Source organism: Amblyraja radiata, chromosome 46 (assembly GCF_010909765.2).
Source record: "Amblyraja radiata isolate CabotCenter1 chromosome 46, sAmbRad1.1.pri, whole genome shotgun sequence".
Lineage (NCBI taxonomy): Eukaryota > Metazoa > Chordata > Chondrichthyes > Rajiformes > Rajidae > Amblyraja > Amblyraja radiata.
In genome coordinates, this window is record NC_046001.1 from 5,009,416 (window position 1) to 5,033,586 (window position 24,171).

The 24,171-nt window shown below is 43.6% G+C and overlaps 1 protein-coding gene across 1 annotated transcript in view; it reads left to right on the plus strand.

The window, feature by feature from the left end:
• The window catches only part of lmbr1l (limb development membrane protein 1 like), a 55,128-nt gene that overhangs the window by 6,020 nt on the left and 24,937 nt on the right, over nucleotides 1-24,171 (plus strand). Inside the window, exons 2-4 of the mRNA XM_033015437.1 lie at nucleotides 8,089-8,173; nucleotides 19,877-19,910; nucleotides 23,315-23,454. Of these exons, the coding sequence (XP_032871328.1) occupies nucleotides 8,089-8,173; nucleotides 19,877-19,910; nucleotides 23,315-23,454 (259 nt within the window). The remainder of the gene's footprint in view (nucleotides 1-8,088; nucleotides 8,174-19,876; nucleotides 19,911-23,314; nucleotides 23,455-24,171) is intronic.

A 24,171-nucleotide genomic window follows, 5' to 3' on the forward strand; every position in this document is an offset into this window, starting at 1 on the left:
GGTCCTGACCTAAAAGGTCACCTATCCATGTTCAGCAGAGATGCTTCTGACCAGTTAAGTTACTCGAGCAATTTGTGTCCTTTTTTATCTGATACCTCCGTTAGCTGCAAGACCTGTCTGCACTAATTTAAAACTGATCACTGCACTGATCAGGGAAGCCTTTGTTCTTAAGTTAGCTTGTATCTTTCATTGCTATCTGATGTTCTCTCGTGTAATTGAGCATTTCAATAAGAGAGGGGGAGAAAAACCATGCACTCCATTGTGTTGTAAGATGTGATAAGGATCTCTTTGAATCAATGTCATTCAAACAGAACATGCAGCACTGGTTTAATTCAAATTTAGGGCCAGTACATTAAGAAGAGCAATATACAGTGGACATTTTGAGCACGCAAAGAGTAGAGGTAGATTAATGGCACCTTGGTCATCAGCAAAGATCTTAAGAGCGGCTCTAGGATCTTTGGTCAGTATTAACAATCAAGAGTTTTGCACTTCGTTAATTGGCCAAAAAAGGACACATTGCTGGAGTAATTCAGCAGGCCGGGCACCATCTCTGATCAGTGACATTTCGGGTCAGGACCCTTCTGACTGAATTTATTGGCTATAAAGTCTGAACAATTAAACCTACTTTGACGTGGAAAAGTGCATGAGAAACAAATCATGAACAAAGGCAGGATGTCCTCTGCACACTAACGTACACTCCAGACGGGCAGATGTTGACCTCCGCCCCTCTGATATGAAACACCCGAATGATACTCTCCCCTCCTTGATTCTCGATTAGCTCAAGGTTATCACAAACAGAAACAAGCCATATGTTGGAAATCTGAACTAATACGCAAAATACTGGAAATACTGCAGCATCTGACTTCCTTGGGTATTTCCAACAGTTTGTTATTTCCAGATCACTAAACAGGAGGTGCGGGAATTTGCAAAAGAAAAAACTCTTCTAAACTGGTTCATGGACGAGCATCATTTTTATCAAGCTTGGGGTATCCCAAGTGCCAGCTTCATTTTCTGAAGATAGACATAAAATGCTGGAGTAAGTCAGTGGGACAGGCAGCATATGTGGAGAGAAGGAATGGGTGATGTTTAAGGTTGAGATCTTTCTTCAGACTTCTTCATTTTCTGATGACCATTTTCATGAATGGAAGACTTTTATGGACAGCTCAGTGGCACAGCTGTTAGAGCTGCGTCCTCACAGTGCAAGAGACCCGGGTTTGATCCTGACCTAGGATGCTGTCTGCGTGGAGTCTGCATGTTCTCCCTGTGACCTTGTGGGTTTCTGCTGGCTGCTCCGGCTTCCTCCCACACAGTAAAGATGTGCAGTTTTGTCGGTAATTGGCCTCTATAAAAGTGCCCCAAGTGTGTCGGGAGTGGATGAGAAAGTGGAATAACATAGAACTAGTGTGAACGTGTGATCGATGGTTGGCACGGACTCGGTGGGCCGAAAGTCCTGTTTCCACGCCGTGTCTCTAAACTATTCTGTTGGATAGTTAAGTGTTTATAAATATCAGGATGGATATGAGAGCTGAAAGTGTAATTGAAATTATTGTTTTTAAATAAAAAGTCGTTTTTATTGTAGTGCCTTGAATCAAATCTTTCCTCCCCTCCCAAAAATCTTCCCTTTCTCATCTCCAGATTATTCTGAGGTGAGTAGCAAACAAACATTGACCTTTCCATTGTGGACGCTGCTTCAGGTTCAGCTGCCAGGCTTCCTGGTGCTCGGCCTATGTAGATCCAATCCTATTAATTAGTTGCGATCACTACGAAGTTAATAATTAAACAGCTGCACAGAGGGCGAAATAACGGAAGCAGATATAAGTCATGGCTGGTTTATAGACTTGGACATTTAGACTTGGAATCCATTTGCACATTTGGGGATTAAGGCTACTGTAAAACATGCTTCAACAACTAATAAGGGAAAGACTGTTCTTGGCTGATGCGGCAGGTTTACCTCCCCAAAGGGAATTATTTTTCCAGTGACTCTGTGTGACAGGATGTTAGGACCCAAGGATGTTTGCAGGCCCACATCCTTAGAGCCGTGGCATATCTAGCCAGCGTAAGGACTGAGGAAACACTTCTTCACCCAACGTGTTGTGAATCCGTGGAACTGATTTTAGAAGATCAGCTATTTTTCTATGTTTCCATGCTTCTGCAGTTTATGCAATGCTGTTCTTTGCTTCTGATTAGCTTTTCTGGCACAAAGGCTAATGTTTTGGAGTCTTTTGTTCACTTGAATGCCTTTTAAAGAGTAGAACTTTAAAAAAAAGTATTTGCAATGGAAGAGAACTTGCATCTTAATCATTACTTCCGTAACTTGTCGCCCATGTGCTTTTCAGAAGTAATTATGTGGCAGAAAGGTGTTTGCTTTGAGGGTTCAATGTTTTTAAATGCTGCAAATTGCAGGGAAATGTGAGAATTTGATTGTATTCTCATCCCTTCTTCCCTACCAGAACTAAGATGGATAACTTGCTGACTAGAGAACTGAGTATTTTGGGTGTTTCAGGTTGTCATGACATGAAGGATACAGTTTGAGAGCTGGAGAATGGAATTGGTGGAGATATTTGCAGCCTGCTTCTGTGCTGCATGATATTCTAGCCATTGTCTTGCATTCTTATTGCCCCCCCAAGTATCACTTATCATTCCTTGCTTGATCGTTGTCTTGCAGCGTGCAGGCACGACCTGCTTCATTTACTGAGGAGTTGTGAAACAACATGCAATCATCAGTGAATACCTGCCCTTGTGATGGAAGGAAGGTTGGTGATGCCAGGCTAACCAGACTGAAGAAAAGTCCTGACCCAAAATGTAGCCTGTCCATTCCCTCCAGAAGGGTCTTGACCTGAAACATCACCTATTCTTTATCTCCAGAGATGCTGCCTGACCCGCAGTTACTCCACCTTTTTGTGTCTATCTTCGGTGTAAACAGCATCTGCAGTTCTTTCCTGAGCACCCCCACAAGCGTTGTCTGACTCGCTGAGTTCCTCCAGCATTTTATGCTTTGTAGTTAGTAATGCTGGCTGGAGGAAATGGCGGATGCACAAGAGACCTGCACTGATCTTCCTTCCCTTCCCCAAGCTCTTGCCAACATGGAGGCTGACTGCCAGTAACACAAAGCCTCCACTTCCATTTGAGAACATCCTGTGTACGTGCTTTGTTTCACTTTAGTGTTTCAGGATCAAGTTGGGGGTTGGTAGAATTCCAGAAATCCGCAACAAATGATCTACTCGTGGATAAACATTTCCTGGCTTTTGAAATTTAATGTCGATGGGTGGTACTAACCTTGCACTCGCTTCTCAGGTCCACAAGCTACATAAGAACTTTTCAATAGGGAAAGTTAATTTGTTTGTGCCCTGTTGTGACAGTTTTCTTCCATACAAGAGAGTTAGATTTAGCTCTAGGGCTAACGGAATCAAGGGATCTGGGGAAAAGGCAGGAACGGGGTACTGATTTTAGATGATCGGCCATGATCATATTGAATGGCCTGTTACTGCACCTATTTTCTATGTTTCTATCCACTTTTCCACAGATCTCAATATTTCAGGCAAGAATCAAGTGCAGATCCTTGATGGAGAGAAAGTTGAAATGATTTTCCAATGGAATGAATTCAATTTGTTGATAATATCTTTGCAGCAATGATTTGTTCTCCCAAAATAGTATGGTTCCATATATTGTAGTGAATTCTGATTTAGTAATGAGCAATTGAGCAATATATTGGTGTTATTCATAGAAACATAGAAATTAGGTGCAGGAGTAGGCCATTCGGCCCTCCGAGCCTGCACCGCCATTCAATATGATCATGGCTGATCATCCAACTCGGTATCCCTTACCTGCCTTCTCTCCATACCCTCTGATCCCCTTAGCCACAAGGGCCACATCTAACTCCCTCTTAAATATAGCCAATGAACTGGCCTCGACTACCCTCTGTGGCAGAGAGTTCCAGAGATTCACCACTCTCTGTTTGAAAAAAGTTCTCATCTCGGTTTTAAAGGATTTCCCCCTTATCCTTAAGCTGTGACCCCTTGTCCTGGACTTCCCCAACATCGGGAGCAATCTTTGTGAGGGCAACGTTTAACTTTCTACTTTTTTGGGGGTATCATTCAATCGCCTTGATCGGGCATTTTGTGTAATCCCATTTGCAACTTCCTGGATGGTTTCTATTGTCAAACAGTTTGTTGAGATGCAGAGATCCATTTGTGCATTTTTATTTGTTTTAATTCTGCTCAGTAGGAGCCCTGGAATAGATGGTTAAAGTGTGATAATTTGCTCAAAGTGTTGCTTTGCTTGGTCCGATATCTGTACAAATTATGAAAGATGGCCCGCTATATTGTATGACGTCTTAATCACTCAGGACATTGAGAGAGAACTGAGCAAATGCTAAAGAGTTACTCCCATGTGCTGTGTTGTGCCCAAAGGGCAGATTGTAATTTGATTGTTACGTGGGATTCATGAGTCACTTGTCACAGGAGGACATACAAACTCCTTACAGACAGCACCCGTCATCAGAAACCAGCAAAGACTGGTTTGAATTTAACCAAATTAAAAAAAAAATAATAATAATAATTCCCAACCACCATTTAATGTTATATTTTCGTATATGCCGCTCACAGGAATTTTGGGGTGGGGAAAAAAATAGTGACTTTTTTGACCAAACTACCAACTGCTTTTAGATTTATTGCAGAAAGAACTGCAGAGGTTCTGATGGACTATCTCACTGTATCACATGTGGATCCCTAGAAGATGAGTTGCACAAGCATCGGGTATCTCATACAAAATGCAACGGATACACATCTGTTCTTGGTTCATGTATCAAGCTAATTTTTAAAGATTGGATATTTTGTATTTCCATGTCCTTGACTGTGCACCTTCGAAGTTGTTCCTTCGCTTTTGCTGAGTGTGAGAACACACCTCACTATTTCAGATTCAGGGACGGTTTCCTCCCAGCTGTTATCAGGCAATTGAACCGTCCTCTCACCAACTAGAATGTGGTTCCGACCTACCATCTACCTCATTGGAGATCTTTGAACCATCTTTAATAAGAATTTAGCTGTAGCACTTTGTGTTTTGCTCAAGATTTCGGCATCTGCCGTTCCATGTGTCTCTGGAGCACCCTGATAATGAGTTGTGTAGGTGGGAACTGCAGATGCTTGTTTATACCAAAGATAGACGCAGCATGCTGGAGTAACTCAGCAGGACGGGCAGCATCTCTGGAAAGAAGGAATGGGTGACGTTTCGGGTTGAGACCCTTCTTCAGACTGAAGCTGCTTCAGACTATCCTGATAATGAGTTGTCAGCATTTTAAACATTTGTTAACTTTCTGGTCAAGTCACTCAATTGCCTCTCACATTCTGCAACCTGTTGTGAGTAGACTTCCACTCTGTGATCTCTTTTTCCCCTTGTTGCTGCTGTTAAATGCTGTAGCCTGTATATAGCTTGTAGCAGGAGGTGGGAAGAGCAGATTCAAACCTGCCTTGCACGGTCACCTCTGCTTTTCATTTGGCTGAGAAGATATTCGGCATTGCGCAACTTTAGTCAAGTCAAGTCAATTTTATTTCTATAGCACATTTAAAAACAACTCTCGTTGTCCAAAGTGCTTTACATCAGTGCAGGTACTAACATGCTACATACAAAGGTACATAGATCTAACAATGCATACATAAATACATACACACAGTGCTCCCTCAAGAAACGCTTGTGAGTAGAAACAGGTTTTATGTCTAGACTTAAAGGAGTAGATGGATAGGGCAGTTCTGATGAGAAGAGGGATGCTGTTCCACATTCTAGGTGCTGCAACTGCAAAAGCACGGTTAATACTTGTACATGTAGAACAAGTTTGCAGGAATTATCAATTTTTCTGTTCTTTCCTATTTTTCAATCCCCGCACCAGTGCTTCCATTGTGCGGGTCTGATCCAGCAAGAAGTGACCCGAGCAATTAAATTATCTGCCTCTATAGTTAATATCAATAGCGTTTATTTGCCACATGTGCAACTGCACAGGGAAATTCTTTTTGCATATATTACACATGCTGGCGTCACCATTATTCAAAGTCTGGCCGGCCCGCATGCTCAATATACTGGAGCAGTTCCTGCAAACCGCCGTCCCTCTCCTCGTCGGTCCATCTTTGTGTCCCGGGGGCGCCTCCTGCAGCCCCCCCTTGAAAGTGCCGGAGGCATCACCCCGGTTCACATGTCTAAAGGCCCCCTCCTTGCTCCCTGACATCTCCAGCTCCCTCCCGGTTCAGACGTCTAACGAGCCTGAATACCAAAGGTTTTTTTCTTAATCCTCGAGATTAGTTTATGTTTGCTTAAATGTTCCTGTAACTCATCGTATGCAAATACTAGCTTTTTAATAAAGCAAAACCACAGGCAATTGGAGAGATCCACCAACAGAAAGGGATGATATTGTCTGCTGTTTCTATAATAGGACCAGCATTCTGCCCTTTGAGCCCTCGGTCTTTTAATTAAATCATGTCTGATCTGTAGACAAAGTCTCTTCATGTACCTTCGATTTTCCAGCATCTGCAGTTCCTTCTTGAACTCTTCATGCACGCAGTTTCATCTCACTTTAACATTCAAAATGTATCTGTTCTGTGTCCCATATGGCGCAACGGTAGAGTTGCTACCTTGCAGGGGCAGAGACCCGGGTTCGATCATGACTACGGGTGCTGTCTGTACGAGGTTTGTACATTCTCCCCATGACCATGTGGGTTTTCTCCCTCACTCCAAGGACGTACAGGTTTGTAGGCTAATTGACTTCGGTAAAAATTGCCAAATGTCCCAAGTGTTTTTGGATAGTGTTAAGGGCCTGTCCCAGTTTTACTGACCTAATTCACGACCTCTGCCGAGTTTGCCCTTGACTCGTACTCTCAGCATGGTCGTCACGAGGTCGTAGGTAGGTCGTAGTAGGCCGTGATGCTAGTCGTAGGTACTCGTGGCATCAAGTAGGTTGGGGCGTTTTTTCTAGCGTGATGAAAAATGTCCACGAGTAAAAAAGGTCGTGAAAGTGAGACAGGCCCTTTAGTACACGGGGTGGATTGCTGGTCGGCGTGGACTTGGTGGGCCGAAGGGCCTGTTTCCATGCTGTATCTCTATAACTATAACTATTACTAAAATTTGGCAAGCAGGAATCCTGGGCATGTACATCTTTCCCCTGGCCAATATTTAGCATTCTGCTCATGCAGTTTGTTTGAAGTGTGTTTTTATGAAATAAAAAAGAAGAGATTGAAGAAGGTTTAGACCAATAAAACTGACCATTTGTCAGTTTCTGTACCAAGTAACTTTGTATTACCGAGAAATAATTACAGATTATTTACATTCAATAAGAGGTTGCCAAAGTCTAAAAAGCATTGATTTTGGTGTTTGAAAATGGGGGTGCAGATGAGCTACTGGGTAGCAGTATTTCTGCTGTAATGTTAAAGTAAGACTTTTGTTCTGGGATCATTTTGTCTTTGTAAATTGCAAGCTTGTATAAATGGCGGTGTGCTTCTGTTGGTCTGTGAATGATTGGGGTGGGGTCAGTTGGGGTGGGGTCAGTTGTGTTTTGGAGCTCCGCATTCTTCAAATGCTTGTTGAGGGAGAACAAGAATGCAAGCACTGGATGGATGATGTCAAACATGCACAAATGTAACTTGTCTGTCTGGATTTTCTAAATTGCTTCAGTGAATGTGGCGAAATATTGAAGTGCATGCACATGACTCGGTACCTGTTAATTTGAAGTTGGCAGTACCTCTCTCCCTTACTGCCTCACCAGGTCATGTAGGTAATGATCTTGCGTATGGCGTGCGCAGCCTAAAGTTGTAGGACAACTTGTTCTATTTGATGCTGCACTCGTGGATTGCATTCGTCGAAACAGGGCGGACAACGTGAAGGTTGCAATCTTCCACCCTGTAGGTAATGATGAGAACCTGCCGTTGTTCAGCGGGCTTGGGGATTATACCCAGGTACCTACTGAGCAATGGAAGAGTTTGGTGATGGGGGGCATTGCTCTTGTGGCCAAGTGAACAGTTTTAACTTAATTTAGAGTGTTGGAGTAGGCAGCTTTTGCCGGTGCTGTTGTCTGACCCATTAACTTACTTATCCATCTTTTCTCCACAGATCTGCGCGCTGCTATTCACCACCCTGTACATCCTCTCCTACCTGGTCATCACTCGGTTTAAAAAGAATGCAGAGTTTGCAACAGGTGACTTTTTAAAAGTGAAATCTTTCATTGAAATGAGTAAATATGCTCATAGGTCGGAAAAATCCCCTTTCCAGGAGTGCCGCAAGAATGATGGAGATGCATCCTCAACTTGTCTTTTTTTTGCTCTTTCATCCCTTCAGTTACTATGGTTACAGTGATACTTTATGGTACTTTATTTGTCAGTGAAATTCATTTTTGTATACAGATCTGTACAAGTATCACAACACATGAGCACGGATACATTTTGTATCATATCTCAGATAGAATATAAGTGTATCGTAGTAGTATACGGAGTGGCTGGATTTGGTGTCATTTTGTAAGTGCAGGGTTCTTGTCGTGACCATGAAGGCCCGTTGTGCGGGTGACGTTGCAGGGTCGGACTGGCCAAGTGTAGCCGTGGTGTCCTCCGCTGCAGCAGGCCACATCCAGTCCACGCGCTCTGCCACATCCGGGTCCACGCGATCGATCCAGCAGAGTCCCAGGCTGCTGCAGGGACTCCAGCAGCCCACTCCATCGTCATTGCAGTGCACTCCCCCCCCCCCCCCCCCCCCCCCCCACCCCCACTGCTGGTCTGTGCACACCACCTCTGCTGGTGTTGGATGCTTCCTTTAGACGGGTAACTGTTTTATTACAGGAAGTAAAGCAAGCTTGGTGCTTGTCATAGAATGGTGCGATGCATCGAAGAGTTGGATGACATCTTTGCAAAGCAATAATGCAACTGGGTTCCAGCATCTACAGCTACCTGTCTCCATGCAACTAATATTGACCTCTTAAAATTTGTTTTTACAATGAAAAGCACAACGTGCTTGGCTCTCTGAAGACTAGACACTTGAGTTCATTGAAGTAATATTGATGCATGCAGAACTATCACTCGCCAAGAGTCTATCATCATAGGATGGGGCGGCAACATGCTGGACAGGGCAGCATTTTTTTTTTGTCTGAGATGTTGGAGCTAAGATTAGAATGACCAAAGTTCACGCAATAGCTCCGATCAAAAGCAGTTTAAGAAAAATACAGGTACTGATGCTGGTTTGCGCAAAATGACACAAAGTGTTAGAGTAACTCAGCGGGTCAGTCAGCGTCTCTGGTCTCACTGATAGGTGATGTTTCGGGTTGGGATCCTTCTTCAGGCTGATTGTGAGGGGGCGGGCGGGGGAGGGTTGAAGAAAGCTGGGAGAGAGGAGAGGCTGGGCAAAGAGTGGATACATAAGATGGAGGGTTGACAGGCAGATGGTTGGACCGAAGGCCAGAGATAAAAGCCGAAATTGTGAGACAGACTGATTGAAGAGTTGCAAATTGTGAAGCCAGAGGAAGGAATGACAACATGTAAAAGATAGTTAGACAGGCACATGGATGTGAAAGGTTTGGAGGGATAAGGAAGAGGTCTGAAGACTGGTTCCCACCTTTTTTTTTCCTCTCCGGGGATGCCGCCTGGCCTACTGAGTTACTGTGGCATTTTGTGTCTATCTTGGAGGGATAAGGACCAGGCCAGGCACTTAGGACTAGCTCGGTTGAGCAACTTGGTCAGTGTGAGCCTGTTTTACATGCTGTCCAGCTCTCTGACCCTACCGTGCGAGGCCTTCACTTTTATTGACGTCTTCCAGGTGAAACCTGGCTGCTCCCGGCGGACATGTAATATCCCATGGGATTATGCCGAGGAAGATCAGGAGACTTCCTCCTTGTATTCTGGGCAATATTAATCCTTGTTCAAGAAGGAACTGCAGATGCTGGAAAATCAAAGGTAGACAAAATTGCTGGAGAAACTCAGCGGGTGCGGCAGCATCTATGGAGCGAAGGAAATAGGCAATGTTTCGGGACAAAACGTTGCCTATTTCCTTCACTCCATAGATGCTGCCGCACCCGCTGAGTTTCTCCAGCAATTTTGTCTACCTAATATTAATCCTTGGCTCATAAATCAGATTATCTGGTCATTGTCACATTGCTTCAATAGTATTTTGTGTGTACATCAGTTGTTATGTCTCCTCCATAACAACAGCGATTATTCCTCAAGAACGGGAGTACATGAGATGAATGTAAATCTTTTGTTCCCTGCATTTCTCACTGGTCCTACTGCCTCCTCTGTTCATGCCGTGTCTATTTTTAGTCTGAACGCATTGCTTTAAAGGTGTATCCCAAGTACAAGTTTTAACAATTACGTTTGAAAGGGTGGTGGCTCCAAGCCTGAGGATCCTAATGGGTGTCTCTTCTGTTCACTTACGCAGGTTGTAACATTGACCTCAAAAGTGGCTTGTTGTTTTGACACTCCTAGTGTTGTCAATGTCATGGTGAACTGAGAGGTGACCTTCAGAAGCCATTTTAAACACGGGCTCAAATGTATTGGATTGCATGCTTTCAAAATGCAACATCTGCATTTCATTCCAAATGTTTCAATGTGTTTTAAATCTCTTTAAAATTTGACTCAGCAGTAATAACATTTTGTTTTTATTTTAAGACTACTAAGTTAGTATTGTGAAGTGTGTTAATTTGGTTTAGTCGTCTTGGTCAACAAGATGTGTTGATATTTTCTTCCGAAGACTGCTTATAATGTGAACCGCAGTAAGATTTTGGCAGAACTTTGAGATACTGTTGAGTTTTTAGCATGATACTCCGTGAGGAACAACTGTCCCAAAGAACTGCTCGACAAAGCCTGCTGGATCTTCCAGTTGCTAGCCACTTGAACTCCCCTTCCCATTCCCACACTGACCTTTCTGTCCTGGGCCTCCTAGATTGAGAGAATGGAGCAGCTGGGCTTGTATACTCTGGAGTTTAGAAGGATGAGAGGGGATCTTATTGAAACGTATAAGATTATTGGAGTTTGGACACGCTAGAGGCATGAAACATGTTCCCGATGTTGGGGTAGTCCAGAACCGGGGGCCACAGTTTAAGAATAAGGGGTAAGCCATTTAGAACTGAGACGAGGAAACACTTTTTATCACAGAGAGTTGTGAGTCTGTGGAATTCTCTGCCTCAGAGGGCGGTGGAGGCAGGTTCTCTGGATACTTTCAAGAGAGAGCTAGATAGGGCTCTTAAGGATAGTGGAGTCAGGGGATATGGGGAGAAGGCAGGAACGGGGGTACTGACGGGATGATCAGCCATGATCACATTGAATGGCTCGAAGGGCCGAATGGCCTACTCCTGCACCTATTGTCTAGATTGCAAGAGTGAGGCCATACGCAAATTGGAGGAACAGCATCCTGTATTTTGCTTGGGTAGCTTACAACCCAGTGATGTGAATGTTGAATTCTCCAATTTTGGCTAACTTCAACAAACACCTCCGCATTCCCGTACATTACCCAGTGGAAGAGAAGTCTGTTCTGGTGATTTTCATTACTTGGTCTTTTTTTAAATTTAAAAAAAATATATATATATTTTTATTAGAAGTAGACATATTATAAAGTATAGTTACATATTATAGTAAAAAGACTTTTCATATACATCAGTCATACATTATTAAAATTTTCAATTATCAATTACTTCTGCTTCTAGTGTTTTTATTTTTTATAGAAAGAGAGAGAAAGAGAGGGTAGAAAGTTACAAATTTAAAAAAAACAGAAAAACAGAGGAGGTGGAATGGGTTACCTGTAATACGTCAATGGAGATAGGTTCGTAGATTATAAAGTATAGCTTTTCATCTGATCCTGAGTTCAAGTTTCAGTTGGGTCCTCGTGCTGTGCCAATCTATCCCTTCAGATAGTTAATGAATGGAGCCCAGATTTTATGGAAAAGATCTTGTTTGTCCATTAAGGCAAGTCTAATTCTTTCTAAGTATAGGGTCTCCGACATTTCCGTAATCCACATATTAATTGTGGGGGTTGTAGGGCCTTTCCAAAATTTTAATATTAATTTTTTCCCGATTATTATATTGTAGTCGAGGAAATTTCTTTGGTTTGTTGTGAGTGTTAAACTTTGTTCTGATATTCCAAGTATTATTAATTTTGTGTTTGGGTCCAGTTTTGTAATAATAACTTCTGAAGTTATTTCAAAAATATCAGTCCAGAAATGTTTAAGTTTTATACAGTTTGCAAACGTATGTGTTAAATTAGCCTCTAGATGTAGACATTTATCACAAATTGGAGAGATTTGTGGGAAGATTCTATTTAGTTTTATTTTAGAGTAGTGTAGTCTAGGTAAGACCTTGAATTGTATTAAAGTATGTCTGGCATTTAATGAACATTGATGTATTTGTTGTAAACTTTCGTCCCACATATCTTTCGTGATAGGGTGACCTATTTCATTTTCCCATTTGTACCTATATGGTTCGGTCGGTGGTACCTCGTTGTTTAGTAGGGTGTTATAAATATAAGCTATTAGTTTTTCAGTATTAGGATGCTTGTTCAAACATTCATCAAGAATTTCTGATTCCCTACTCCTGTAGACTTGTGTATTAGATTTAACATAATCTCTAATTTGTAGATATCTGAAGAAATTATTTGAGTGCAGTCCATAATTCTGTTGTAACTCTTGAAATGAAAGAAAAGTGCCTTTCCCATAAAGATGTCCAATATTTTTGATTCCATAATTTTTCCATTGTGTGAAACCTTTGTCCATAAAGGATGATTTGAATGAAGGATTATTTACAATGGGAAGGTATAGTGGTATATTATTCAATTTTAAATCTTATTTTATTTGTTTCCAAATTCGTATTCCACTATGTATTATGGGGTTTTCTTTATAGGTTTTTTTGTGCAGTTTTGTGGGGGCAAATATGATCGGACCTATTTCAAAAGGTAGACAGTCTTCCTTTTCCAACATTAACCAATCTGGTTGTCGATCCATTTCTTCCAGCCAGAAATTCATGTTTTTAATATGGACTGCCCAAAAATAAAATAAGAAATTTGGCAAAGCCAAACCTCCATTTATCTTTGACTTACATAAATGTCTTTTACTTATTCTATGATTCTTATAATCCCAGACAAAACTTGTAACAATGGAGTCGACTTTTTTGAAAAAAGTTTTTGGAATATATATCGGAATTAATTGAAATAGGTACAGCAGTTGCGGTAAAAAAATCATTTTTATAGCATTAATTCTCCCAAGCATAGAAATGGGGAGTGTTTTCCAGTATTGAATATTCTTATGTAGTTTATTCAATAAGGGTGAGAAATTTAGTTTAAATAAAGAGGTATATGTCTTAGTTACATAGATTCCTAAGTATTTAAATTTATCTTTAACTATTTTAAAAGGGGATTGTTGTATTGTATGTAAATTGAATTTTGTTATTGGCATTATTTCACTTTTATTCCAATTAATTCTATATCCCGAAAACTGACCAAATTGAGATTAGATTTAATAGGTTTGGAATACTAGTTTCTAACTTTGTAATATATATTAGTACATCATCTGCATATAAGGAAATTTTATTCCTTGTGTCTCTAGTATTGTATCCATATATTCCTGGATGGTTTCTAACGCTTTCTGCTAGGGGTTCGATTGCAAGAGCAAATAATAGTGGGGATAGTGAACATCCTTGTCTACAGCCTCTAGAGAGATTAAATTTAGTTGATAACATTTTGTTTGTTAATGTTCTGGCTGTTGGATTAGAATATAACAATTTAACCCATGTACAGTACTTCTCTCCTAGTTGAAATTTTTCCATCACCGAAAATAAATATGGTCATTCTACCTGGTCAAATGCTTTTTCAGCATCTAACGAAATAATTGCTAGATCTGCATTAGGAATTCTATTGGAGTATATAATATTAAATAATCATCTCAGATTATAAAATGAATAACGTTTTGGGATAAACCCTGTTTGGTCGGGATGTATTAATTTACTGATCACTAAGCTCAATCTATTAGATAAAATTTTAGTTAATATTTTCTGATCAGTATTTAAGAGGGCTATAGCTCTGTATGAGCCTGGGTCTTCAAGATCCTTGTCCGTTTTTGGTATGAGTATGATTGTAGATTCTGGGATTCTGTAGATTAGAGTTTCTGGGAGTTTCTGTTGAGTGTAGGCGTATTTGTACATTGTCTGTAAGCGTGGGGAAAGCAAATCATAAGCAGCCTTTCCGTTTTTTAAAGATTTGATTGACTCTTCGATGTCTTTTATTGTAATTTCAGCCCTTACATTACTTGGTCTTAGCTGGGACAAAAACAACTTGGAGAAAGTGGACCTTGTAGTTTGTAGGCCACATGCAAACTGGAGTAACAGCACCTTGTATTTCAGTTCTCTTATTAGTTTTACCCATCTTCTCTCAAGGTTTAGAGGGATACGGGCCAAACCTGGGCAGGTGGGACTCGTGTAGATGGGCCATCTTGGTTGGCATGGGCAAGTTGGGCCTGTTTCTGGGCTGTATGACTGACTATTTCTCACCCACTCCCATCACCCTTGCTCCTTTCCCCACCTATGTACACTCACCTCCCATCCCCAAGTCCCTAATTTCTGACACCCTTTTCACCTCTCGCCTTTGTCACTTCAAACTTCCCCCACACCCGTATCCATGCTTTGCCCTCCCCCTCGCACCACCCTTTTCCAGCTTTCTCTCCCCCCCCCCCCCCCCTTAATACAATCAGGGCATTCTCTGCATGTTAACATGTCCCTCCATTGATGTACTTTTGTCCCTCTTTGCATTGTTGTTTATTATTTTGAGATCTGCTCGGCTCTAAGGCTCTTCACCCTGGGGAAAGGTTTTGTTCCATCAGGTTCTTTTTGAGATGTCGAGACTTGTTTCGATCTATTATGAGGCTGTTTGTTTTATCCACCCAGGGTTATTCTAGTTCAACCTGCCAGAACATGGCTGGGTGATGTGTGGAAATATTCTGTTCAATCATGCATTAGCATTTTCACAGCGCTCCTCCACGCTTCCGCACTTAACCCATTCTGTACCTTTCCCAGTCTTGCCTGGGCAGACACGACTATGAGAAAGTGGCCCTTGGTGTAGCAGGGTCAAGGGGCCGAATGGCCTTCTCCTCCATTTAGTATGCTGGTCAGAAGTCATGGCTGCCAATGGTGAAGTGATCAAATTCACACATAATCGAGTTGCAGAGCGCAGATATCAGCAAAGGTTACGGGGCTTGAAGAGTAGGGGTTGGAGGCTGCGGAGGGATCTGTAAACAATGCCATTGTTAAACGTATGGCTGCTACGTGCACCCTGCCAATGTAGGTCAACGAGATTTAGGGTTGGGTCACGGGGAGCCACGGTTTAGGTGACGCTTTTGGAGACTAGAATGGGTGTGGCCGCCTCAAAATACATTGTAGTTGTTGAGCGGAGAGGTTAGCGATATGGCTGATGGTTTCAGCAGGAAATGAGCTGCTCGAGGAGGGGGGGGGGGAGGATTAGGCCAATGGCTGGGATATGGAGACAGATGGTCTTGGTGTTGATCAGGACTTGTGTGCAAAGCTTAACTCCAGGTCATGTCTGGCATTAAAGTTGCAAACCATCTGGTTCAGTTTTAAGCAGTGGTCTGGGAAAGGAATTTTTGGGAATTTTTGATTTCTCTAATATTTACTTTGAGGAAAGTTTTGCTTATTTTGTGAAGGGTTTAATGAGAGTGACGAACGAGTGACTGAGTCACGAGTGAAGAGATTTTCTCGAGTATCTGCACTAAAGGGGGTGAAAAGCCAGGCAAAGAGGTGGCTGCAGTGATTTTGGATAGTTCTGTGATAATCTTCCGAAATTCCCACTCAGCGGGACAGGCAGCATCTCTGGAGAGAATGAATAGGTGATGTTTCGGGTTGAGACCCTTCTTCAAACTATGTCTACTTCTTCAGACTGTGTCCAGCATTTTGTGTCTCCCTTCGATTTAAACCCACATCTGTAGTTCTTTTCTACACATGTGGAAGAGCAGGATTGTCACTGAATTGTATGCTTGAAAAGTATTTTGCTGTACTTGGGTACACATGACCACTGAATAACAGACCAGTTAGGTTACAGTCTGCTGTTATTGCTGCCTCTTCAGATTAGTTTAGTTTTGGAGATACAGCTCAGAAACAGGCCCTTCGGCCCACTTAGTCCGCACCGACCAGCAATCCCTGCACATTAGCACTATCCTACACACACTGGGGACAATTGTTAGTCAAATTTCTGCCAAGCCAATTAACCTACAAACCTGTACGTCTTTTGAGTGTGGGAGGAAACCAAAGTTCTTGGAGAAAACCCACGCAGGTCATGGAGAGAATGTAGGCAGGATCGAACCCGAGTCTGGCACTGTAAGGCAACAACTCTGCCACTGGGCCACCGTACCGCCCCGATGATCCAACAGAAATGAGATCTGGTAGCAGGATACAAAAACCGTAGTGAGGCTCAAGGTTGAAGAAGGGTCTCGACCCGAAACGTCACCTATTCCTTGGCTCCATAGAAGCTGCCTCACCCGCGGAGTTTCTCCAGCATTTTTGTCTACCTTCAAGGTTTCAAGGTCAGTTTATTGTCACATGCACCAATTAAGGTACAGTGAAATTCGAATTACCACACAGCCATACTAAAAAAAGCAACAAGACACACAACTACAGGTTAGGCTGCGACATAGAGATATTGTGCTTGACACATCTAATAACTGTTTGAGAATGTGACTAATAGTAAGAAAGAGTGGCAGTGGCTATGGCCTCTGGCCTTTCAAAGGGAATCTGATCAGGTGCCCAAACGATGAATGTAAAATGGAAGTTTGAGATTGCTGGTAAAGGGAAAAGTTGTGAGACAAGAACGGTGTGTTAACGGCTGCAGATCCATTGAAGTATGAGGTGTGTGTGTGTGTGTGTGTGTGTGTGTGTGTGTGTGTGTGTGTGTGTGGCAGTTTTGCTAACTCCATCAGATGATCGCAAATTTATTTAATGCTGTGCTTCGATGGAAGATGAACCCAGTAGGTTATTTTTCTGTAACTATTAATAGGTCACTTTGGCTTATTGCCTGCCACCTGTGTGAGAGGTTAAGGCAAGTGATGGTGAGCTGCTCACAACCTCACCAGGGCTCTGATTGTTGACAAACCTCGTGCCCTTGAGTGTGTGGGGGGGGGGGTGGATGTAACACAATCAGCACTTGTCGGTCTGTAATTCAGAATACCACGATCTGTCGTGTCAGCAACTTGAATTGTGTACAGATTTAATGGAAATATCAATTTAATCTTTGGGACCTCGTGTTTTTCACCGCTAATACCATAGCTTTATCATGCTGGTTGCATCTCGTATTTAAACAGGGTGTTCTGTTTGATCATTACTTTTTGTTCTGTATCTGTACAGCTGGGACAATCAGTACTGAAATTTAACAGTGTAAACCTCTGGCTGATAGTTGTTGACTAGTATTGTATTTTAAGGGGCTTTGTGGGTGTCTCCACTTTCTGCTGTAGTACCATGGCGCTGACCGGAGTGTGGGCTGCCCTCCAAAGTAGCAGCCAAGCGACCCGCTGTGAGATCTCCAAAGCCCACCTCCATCTTTAGACTTTAAGCATACAGTGCGGAAATGGAGAGGTGCAGCTGGTAGAGCCGCTGCCTCACGGCTCCCAAGACCCGGGTTAGATTCAATGCAATGAAATTTTAAAGGACAAATCCAAAAATTTCTCTTTTCTTTGGTATTAACTCAACACTTAATTGAATCAGTCTGAAGAAAGGTCCTGGCCTAAAACGTCCTCTGTTCATTCCCTCCCACAGATTCTGCCTGACCCACTAGGTTCTTCCAGCGCTTTATTTTGTATGCATAAGATTAAAACATCTGCAGTCTCTTGTGTCTGGATACTTTCAAGAGAGAGCTAGATAGGGCTCTTAAGGATAGCGGAGTCAGGGGATATGGGGAGAAGGCAGGAACGGGGTACTGATTAGTGGTGATGAGCCATGATCACATTGAATGACGGTGCTGGCTCGAAGGGCCGAATGGCCTACTCCTGCACCTATTGTCTATTGAACATTTAACTTCGTTTAGAGATACAGCGTGGAAGCAGGCCCTTCAGCCCACCGAGTCGGTGCTGACCTACGATTCCCGTACACTAGCTCCATCCTACACAGTTGGGATAGTTGTACAGAAGCCAGTTAACCTACAAACATGTACGTCTTTGGAGTGTGGGAGGAAACTGGAGCACCCGGAGAAAACCCGCACCGGTCATGGAGAGAGCGTACAAACTCCGTACAGACACCTGTAGTCAGGATCGAACCTGGGTCTCTGGCGATGTAAGGCAGCAACTCTATCGCTGTGCCAGTGTGCTGCCCAAGATCTGCCCAGATCTTTGTCCCAAGATCTGGCATTTTCTAATTTGCATAATAAGTCAATTTTGTATAATCACTGTCTGGGTGCTCCACTTTCCTCCCACACTCCAAAGATGTACAGGGTTGTAGGTTAACTGGCTTTGGTAAAATTGTCCCTAATGTGTAAGATAGTGGCAGTGTACAGGGATCACTGGTCAACTCGGACACAGTGGGCCGAAGGGACTGTTTCCGCGCTGTATCTCTAAAGCCTAACTTTTTGGATGTTCATGTCAGCCTTCCCCCCCCCCCCCCCCCCCTCTGGCATAAGGGACCATCCGCAAACCCTTGATAACCCCCCACCCCTTGCTGCACCTGTGACAGATGCAAACTACTTCCGTCCGAATAAGAGATCTAACTGGAGGTTCAGCAGATCTTTACAGACGTGCAGCCGAGAGAGCGATTGTGGCCTGCATCTTCCAATTCCAAACCGTGCCAAGGTTCAGCATGCTAAGAGAATGCGCAATAATGGATTGTCTGTGCCAAGATTAATGCTAACAACTGGAGGGGCTATTTTTAGTGTCTCTCTTTAACTCTTATTTCGGCTATTCTAATGTTTTGTACAGCACCTGGCGGGGCCTGTACTGCCTGTCACCAAACAGCTTCTTCCATTGTTGGCCAGCCATTGACGTCAGATGGCTTAACCTTTTCCCGTGCTTTCTGGACACGATGTTCTTCTATTAATGCGCTAAAGTATTGGCACATGTCTGCTGTCGTGCATACCATAGAACCACAATTGAAATGATCTGCTGTTCTTCGTCTTATCGAGTCCACACACAAGATTAGAAGTTGTTCAGCCGGAGCTGCACACACTTCTCGGCATCTGCAGACAATGGTGTCTGCCTTGCGCATCTTGTGCGTGGTGGTGGAAAGATTGGTGGAAACAGTTGCCGTGATGTGAACACTCTTTCCTTCAACCCATCTGCTGTTGAACTTTGGGTAGATGCGTTACAGGAGAATGTAGAATGCATTTCTATGTCTGACAATAGCCTATAAACATTAAGCTAACAAGACCTTGCTTTCAAAGTAGGAATTGGGCTGCTGGTCCTCATAATGGTGATTCTTATCCGAAGTCGGAGATGTTAAGAGATGCTGCTTAAATCTTGACCAGTGGGATAAATTTCCCTTGTACAGTGAAACCTTTCCCCATTGCACTCCAACGTCTGATTGTGTGTGTGTGTGTGTGTGTATGCGCGCGCGCTTTCTGCATCAGATGGACTTTTCCTACTTGAGTCTTTGTCCTGAAGGTTCAAGGCAAGAAATACTTGATTCACTTTGTAAGGTGTACAAAAGTCTGGGTTGTGTGGGGAATGTCATCAGGGTTAAAGTCCTTGACTTTGGCCTCAAACCATAGCCTACCTTGCCTAATGAAGGGATCTACTTGGCCAAAACATTGATCAAGTGGTGATGTGATCTGAAGCAGACTTGTCCTTGGTCTGATGGAACCTTGTCTGTTACACGGTGTGCCTCCATTTTAATGCGAATAAAGCACTAATTTCAAGTCTTCTAACATTACCGTATAATTTTCTCTCTAGACAATATCGAGGACGCCACAGTCAATCGCATCACGTAAGTGCCATCGTTTGAATTCAATCCCCAACTTTAATTGTTGCCTCAATCATTGCAATTGTGTTGGCTGCTGTTAATCTGCCATTAGATTTTAGTGGTGGGGATGGGGTGGGAGGGGGTGGAAATATGGGCACAACTTCAAACCACTGTCTGTAGCAATGACTTGATGTTGAAACTTAGACGCAGTCGATTGGACGAGGTCCAAAATCCCATGTCAGTTGGACTTTGCTACTGCACAGTGATGACTGTGATATCAGTGACATATCTGACAATATCAGACATGCCCTTTGTACAGCCACGTACATACCTGTGAAACTTAATTCATAAACTTACCCGGTTACCTGGCCATCGTTTTGTTCTGTGAATGTTTGAGCACCTCCATGAGGGTATAGTCATTCTGTTAGCAGACCAGTCATTCAGAAAGCTGTGCTCATCTTGAATGGTGGTGCCAAAGTGGCCGACTCCTTCTTCCACTTTGTATTCTTGTGTCATTTATAATCGAGGAAATCTGACCTCATCTCACCGCGGCCAAGATTGAATGGCGGAGGGGACTTGATGGGCTGAATGGCCTAATTCTGCTCCTATCACTTATGAGCTTATGAATTGTTGGGGAAGGAATCCCAACACTTAGACTCGGTGATAATGAACAAATTGAGTTTTTCAGATCGGGGTGGTGTGTGACCTGGGGAACCTGTGTGTGGTGGTGTTTCCCTGCACCTGCTGCCCTTTTAACTAGCGAGAGCTGCTGGTCCAGGGCATCTAGGATGGAGCTTATTCCTTGCCCGGGAAATGTAGAGTGCTCAAGTCCATTTCAACAGTACTTTATTTGCCGCACATATGCAACTGCATGGTCAAATTATTTTTGCATATATTGCACATGCAGGCGCTGCCATTATGCAGAGTCCAAAGTCCGGCCCGCGCACTCGATGTACCAGAGAGGTTTCCGCGGATCGATGTCCCTCTCCTTGTCCGGCCATCTTTGTGTCCCGGGGGGCTCCTGAAGCCCACCTTGAAGGTGCTGGAGGCTTCACCCCGGTTCACCCACCTACAGAGCGAGGGGTGAATGAAAGCCTTTCCTTTCCCCCGAAAGCCTCCTAAAGTGAATGACGTTTGCAGTGTCATTGTGTTTCTGCAAGCACTTGGATTTGGATGTTGCAGTGTGCTTGTGCCTGGAAATGGTCAGGACATTAATGCATTGAAGCAAAGCTCTGGAGGTGCAATGCGATTGCCAGATAGCACAGAGTCTCCGAGCAACATCCTCCCCGAGTCCTCCCTGTTGTGCTGCTGTTTATGTCATTTTGTGATTTAGCAGATGCTCATTTTGTAGGTTACTTTATAAGAAGGTATTTATGCAGCAGTCTGTCGGTGCTGTGTAAATACTGGGTTCTGTTTAAAAGGAAGGACTCTCCAAGTTCAAGTGCAACATCTCGGTGACTAGCCTTGGTGATATTTCTCTTTGAGCTTGGTACAGGGACACACTCTACATCTGCCACAGAGAAAGCCCTGTGGGACCTGATGACTCGACAAACAAGAAACACATTGTCAAGGAATCCGACTTCACAGGCAGCAAAAGAAAAGTAGTTGCATTTATTCAGATTTAGTATCACAAAGTGCCTCTTTGTTCAGTTTAGAGATACAGAGCGGAAACAGGCCCTTCGGCCCACCGAGTGCGAGCCGACCAGCGCTCCCCATACACTAACACTACCCCTCACGCACTAGGGACAATTTGCAATTTTACCGAAGCCAATTAGCCGACATACCTGCACGTCTTTGAAGTGCGAGAGGAAATCGGAGCAAACGCACGCAGGTCACTGTGAGAATGTGCAAGCTCCGTATAGACAGCACCTGAGGTCAGGATCGAACCCGGGTCTCTGGTGTGGTAAGGCAGCAAGTCTACCACTGTGCCGCCCGAGACATTGACTGAGATTCACTATCTTCATGCCCCACAGTGGATGACACCGCAATTTGTCAAATGCACTGCGAACCTTGCACCATTCTGCTGATTTGTTCTAGTCTTTATTGTGTTTTTCATGACTGTATTTATACTGCTTGATCTGTGAGCTTCATGTGAACAGAGAGGAGGAATAGTGGGGGAGGTTACAACGCAATTGTAATATAAAAACAAAACTTGCTGCACATAAAACTGAGCATGCACGCAAACGTGACGTCCTGTTTAAAGCTTGAAATGTTACCGCGGTGTTCTGAGGATTATCTCTATTGTTTAAAGCGCTGAGAAATCACATTTTTATCTCGTTGGCAGGCAGAGTTTGCAGAAATATGATTGCGTATGTTTCCCTGGGAAGATGCCTGCTAAATAACTGCTCTGAGCAAACGCATATAACTGGCTCCATATGTTATTCTCCCGTAATACCCGTAACCTCTATGACAGGTTCAGGACTCAAGCATTTTCTTTTTGCTTTGGAGAGGGTACAGAAGAGGTTTGTCAGAATGTTGCGTGCATTAGAGGGTATTGGCTCCAAGGAGAGGATTGATAAAGTCCCGTTTTCTCCAGAACGCCGGAGGTTGAGGGTAGACCTGAGAGAAGTGTATAAAATGATGAGAGGCAAAGACAAGGTAGACAGTCACAACCTTTTTTTTCCCAGGGTGGAAATGTCCTGCACTAGAGGGCATAAGCTTCAAGGGGGAATGTTTACAGTGTATGTGCAGGGCACGTTTTTTTACATAGTGGGTGCCTGGGATGGTGGTGGAGGCAGATAGGATAGTGGGTGTTTAACAGGCTTTTGGATAGGCACATGGATATGCTGGGAATGGAGGGATATGGATCATATGTAGGCCGATGAGGTTAGTTTTACATGGCATCCTGTTTGCCATGGACATTGTGGGCCGAAGGGCCTGTCCCAGTGCTGTACCGTTGAATGGATTCCTTCTACATTTAGTTTCCGATATATTCGTGTAACTAATAGCAGGGCGTGGAGGTTGTACACAGCAATGCCTCAGGAATGAGTGTTTTATTGTCGTATGTCCCAATAGAACACTAAAATTCTTACTTGCAGCAGCACAACAGAATATGTGAACATAGTGCACTGTGACCTCTATGATAAATGAGAACAAAAAATCAGTGTATGTACATGTACATGTGCGCACACGCACACGCGCACACACACACTTAAATATTATATGCGTGTGTGTGTATTTGTATGTGTGTGAGCAAAAAGTTGCACCTTTAGAAAGGGAAGTGAGCTTGTGCTGAAATGGCCAAGGGAAGAGAGGGTAGACAAAAGTGCTGGAGAAACTCAGCAGGTGAGGCAGCATCTATGGAGCGAAGGGAATAGGCAATGTTTTGGGTCGAGACCCTTCTTCAGAAGGGAAGAGAGAGAATGTTTAATAGAGCAAAGACAATGGTGCAATACAGGTTGACTAACAGCGCTGTTTTGTTTGACTAGGCTTTGGATGTGCACGTTCACCCTGGCTGTGTCGGCTGGTGCTGTCTTCCTCCTGCCATTTTCCATTATTAGCAATGAGATCCTACTTTCATTGCCGGAAAACTATTACATGCAGTGGTTGAACGGTTCACTTCTTCATGGTGAGTACTCATTGTCTCTGCCTCTCGGATATACAGCATTAACAAAGCTCCATTTTGTTGTTGTTTACAAGATTAGCTGCGCCAGGCTAGCACATTTAGGAAGAACCTGCTTTCTGATGGGAAGTGTGTAGCATTTCAACTTGAATTGCTTAATTGAAACAGGCCTTTCGGCCCACCGAGTCCGTGCCGACCATCGATCACCCGTTTACACTAGTTCTACACTGTCCCACTTTCTCATCTGCTCCCTACGCACTAGGGGGCAATTTACATGGGGCCAATTAACCCACAAACCCGCACGACTTTGGGATGTGGGAGGAAACTGGAGCACCCAGAGGAACCCACGCAGTCACGGGGAGAACGTGCAAACTCCACACACAGACAGCCCCCGTTGTCAGGATCGAACCCGGGTCTCTGGAGCTGTGAGGCAGTTGCACTGCCAGCTGCGCCACCCTGCCGGCCAATCTGCGCTCAAATTCCAGCCTTTGCCAGTCTCTCACCGTTTTTGCTTAACGAATGCCTCCAGCTTGCTTCGTGGACACGGAGAGAAAGGCAGAGCACCCCAACTGTTGTCTGTGGGGTTAGACACAAAATGCTAGAGTAACTCAGCGGGTCAGGCGGCATCTTTGAAGAAAAAGGGTGGGTGACGTTTCAGGTGGTGGCCCTTCTTGCCTGTGGAGCGATAGTTGAAGTGTCACTGCAATGCGACGTGGAAATGTG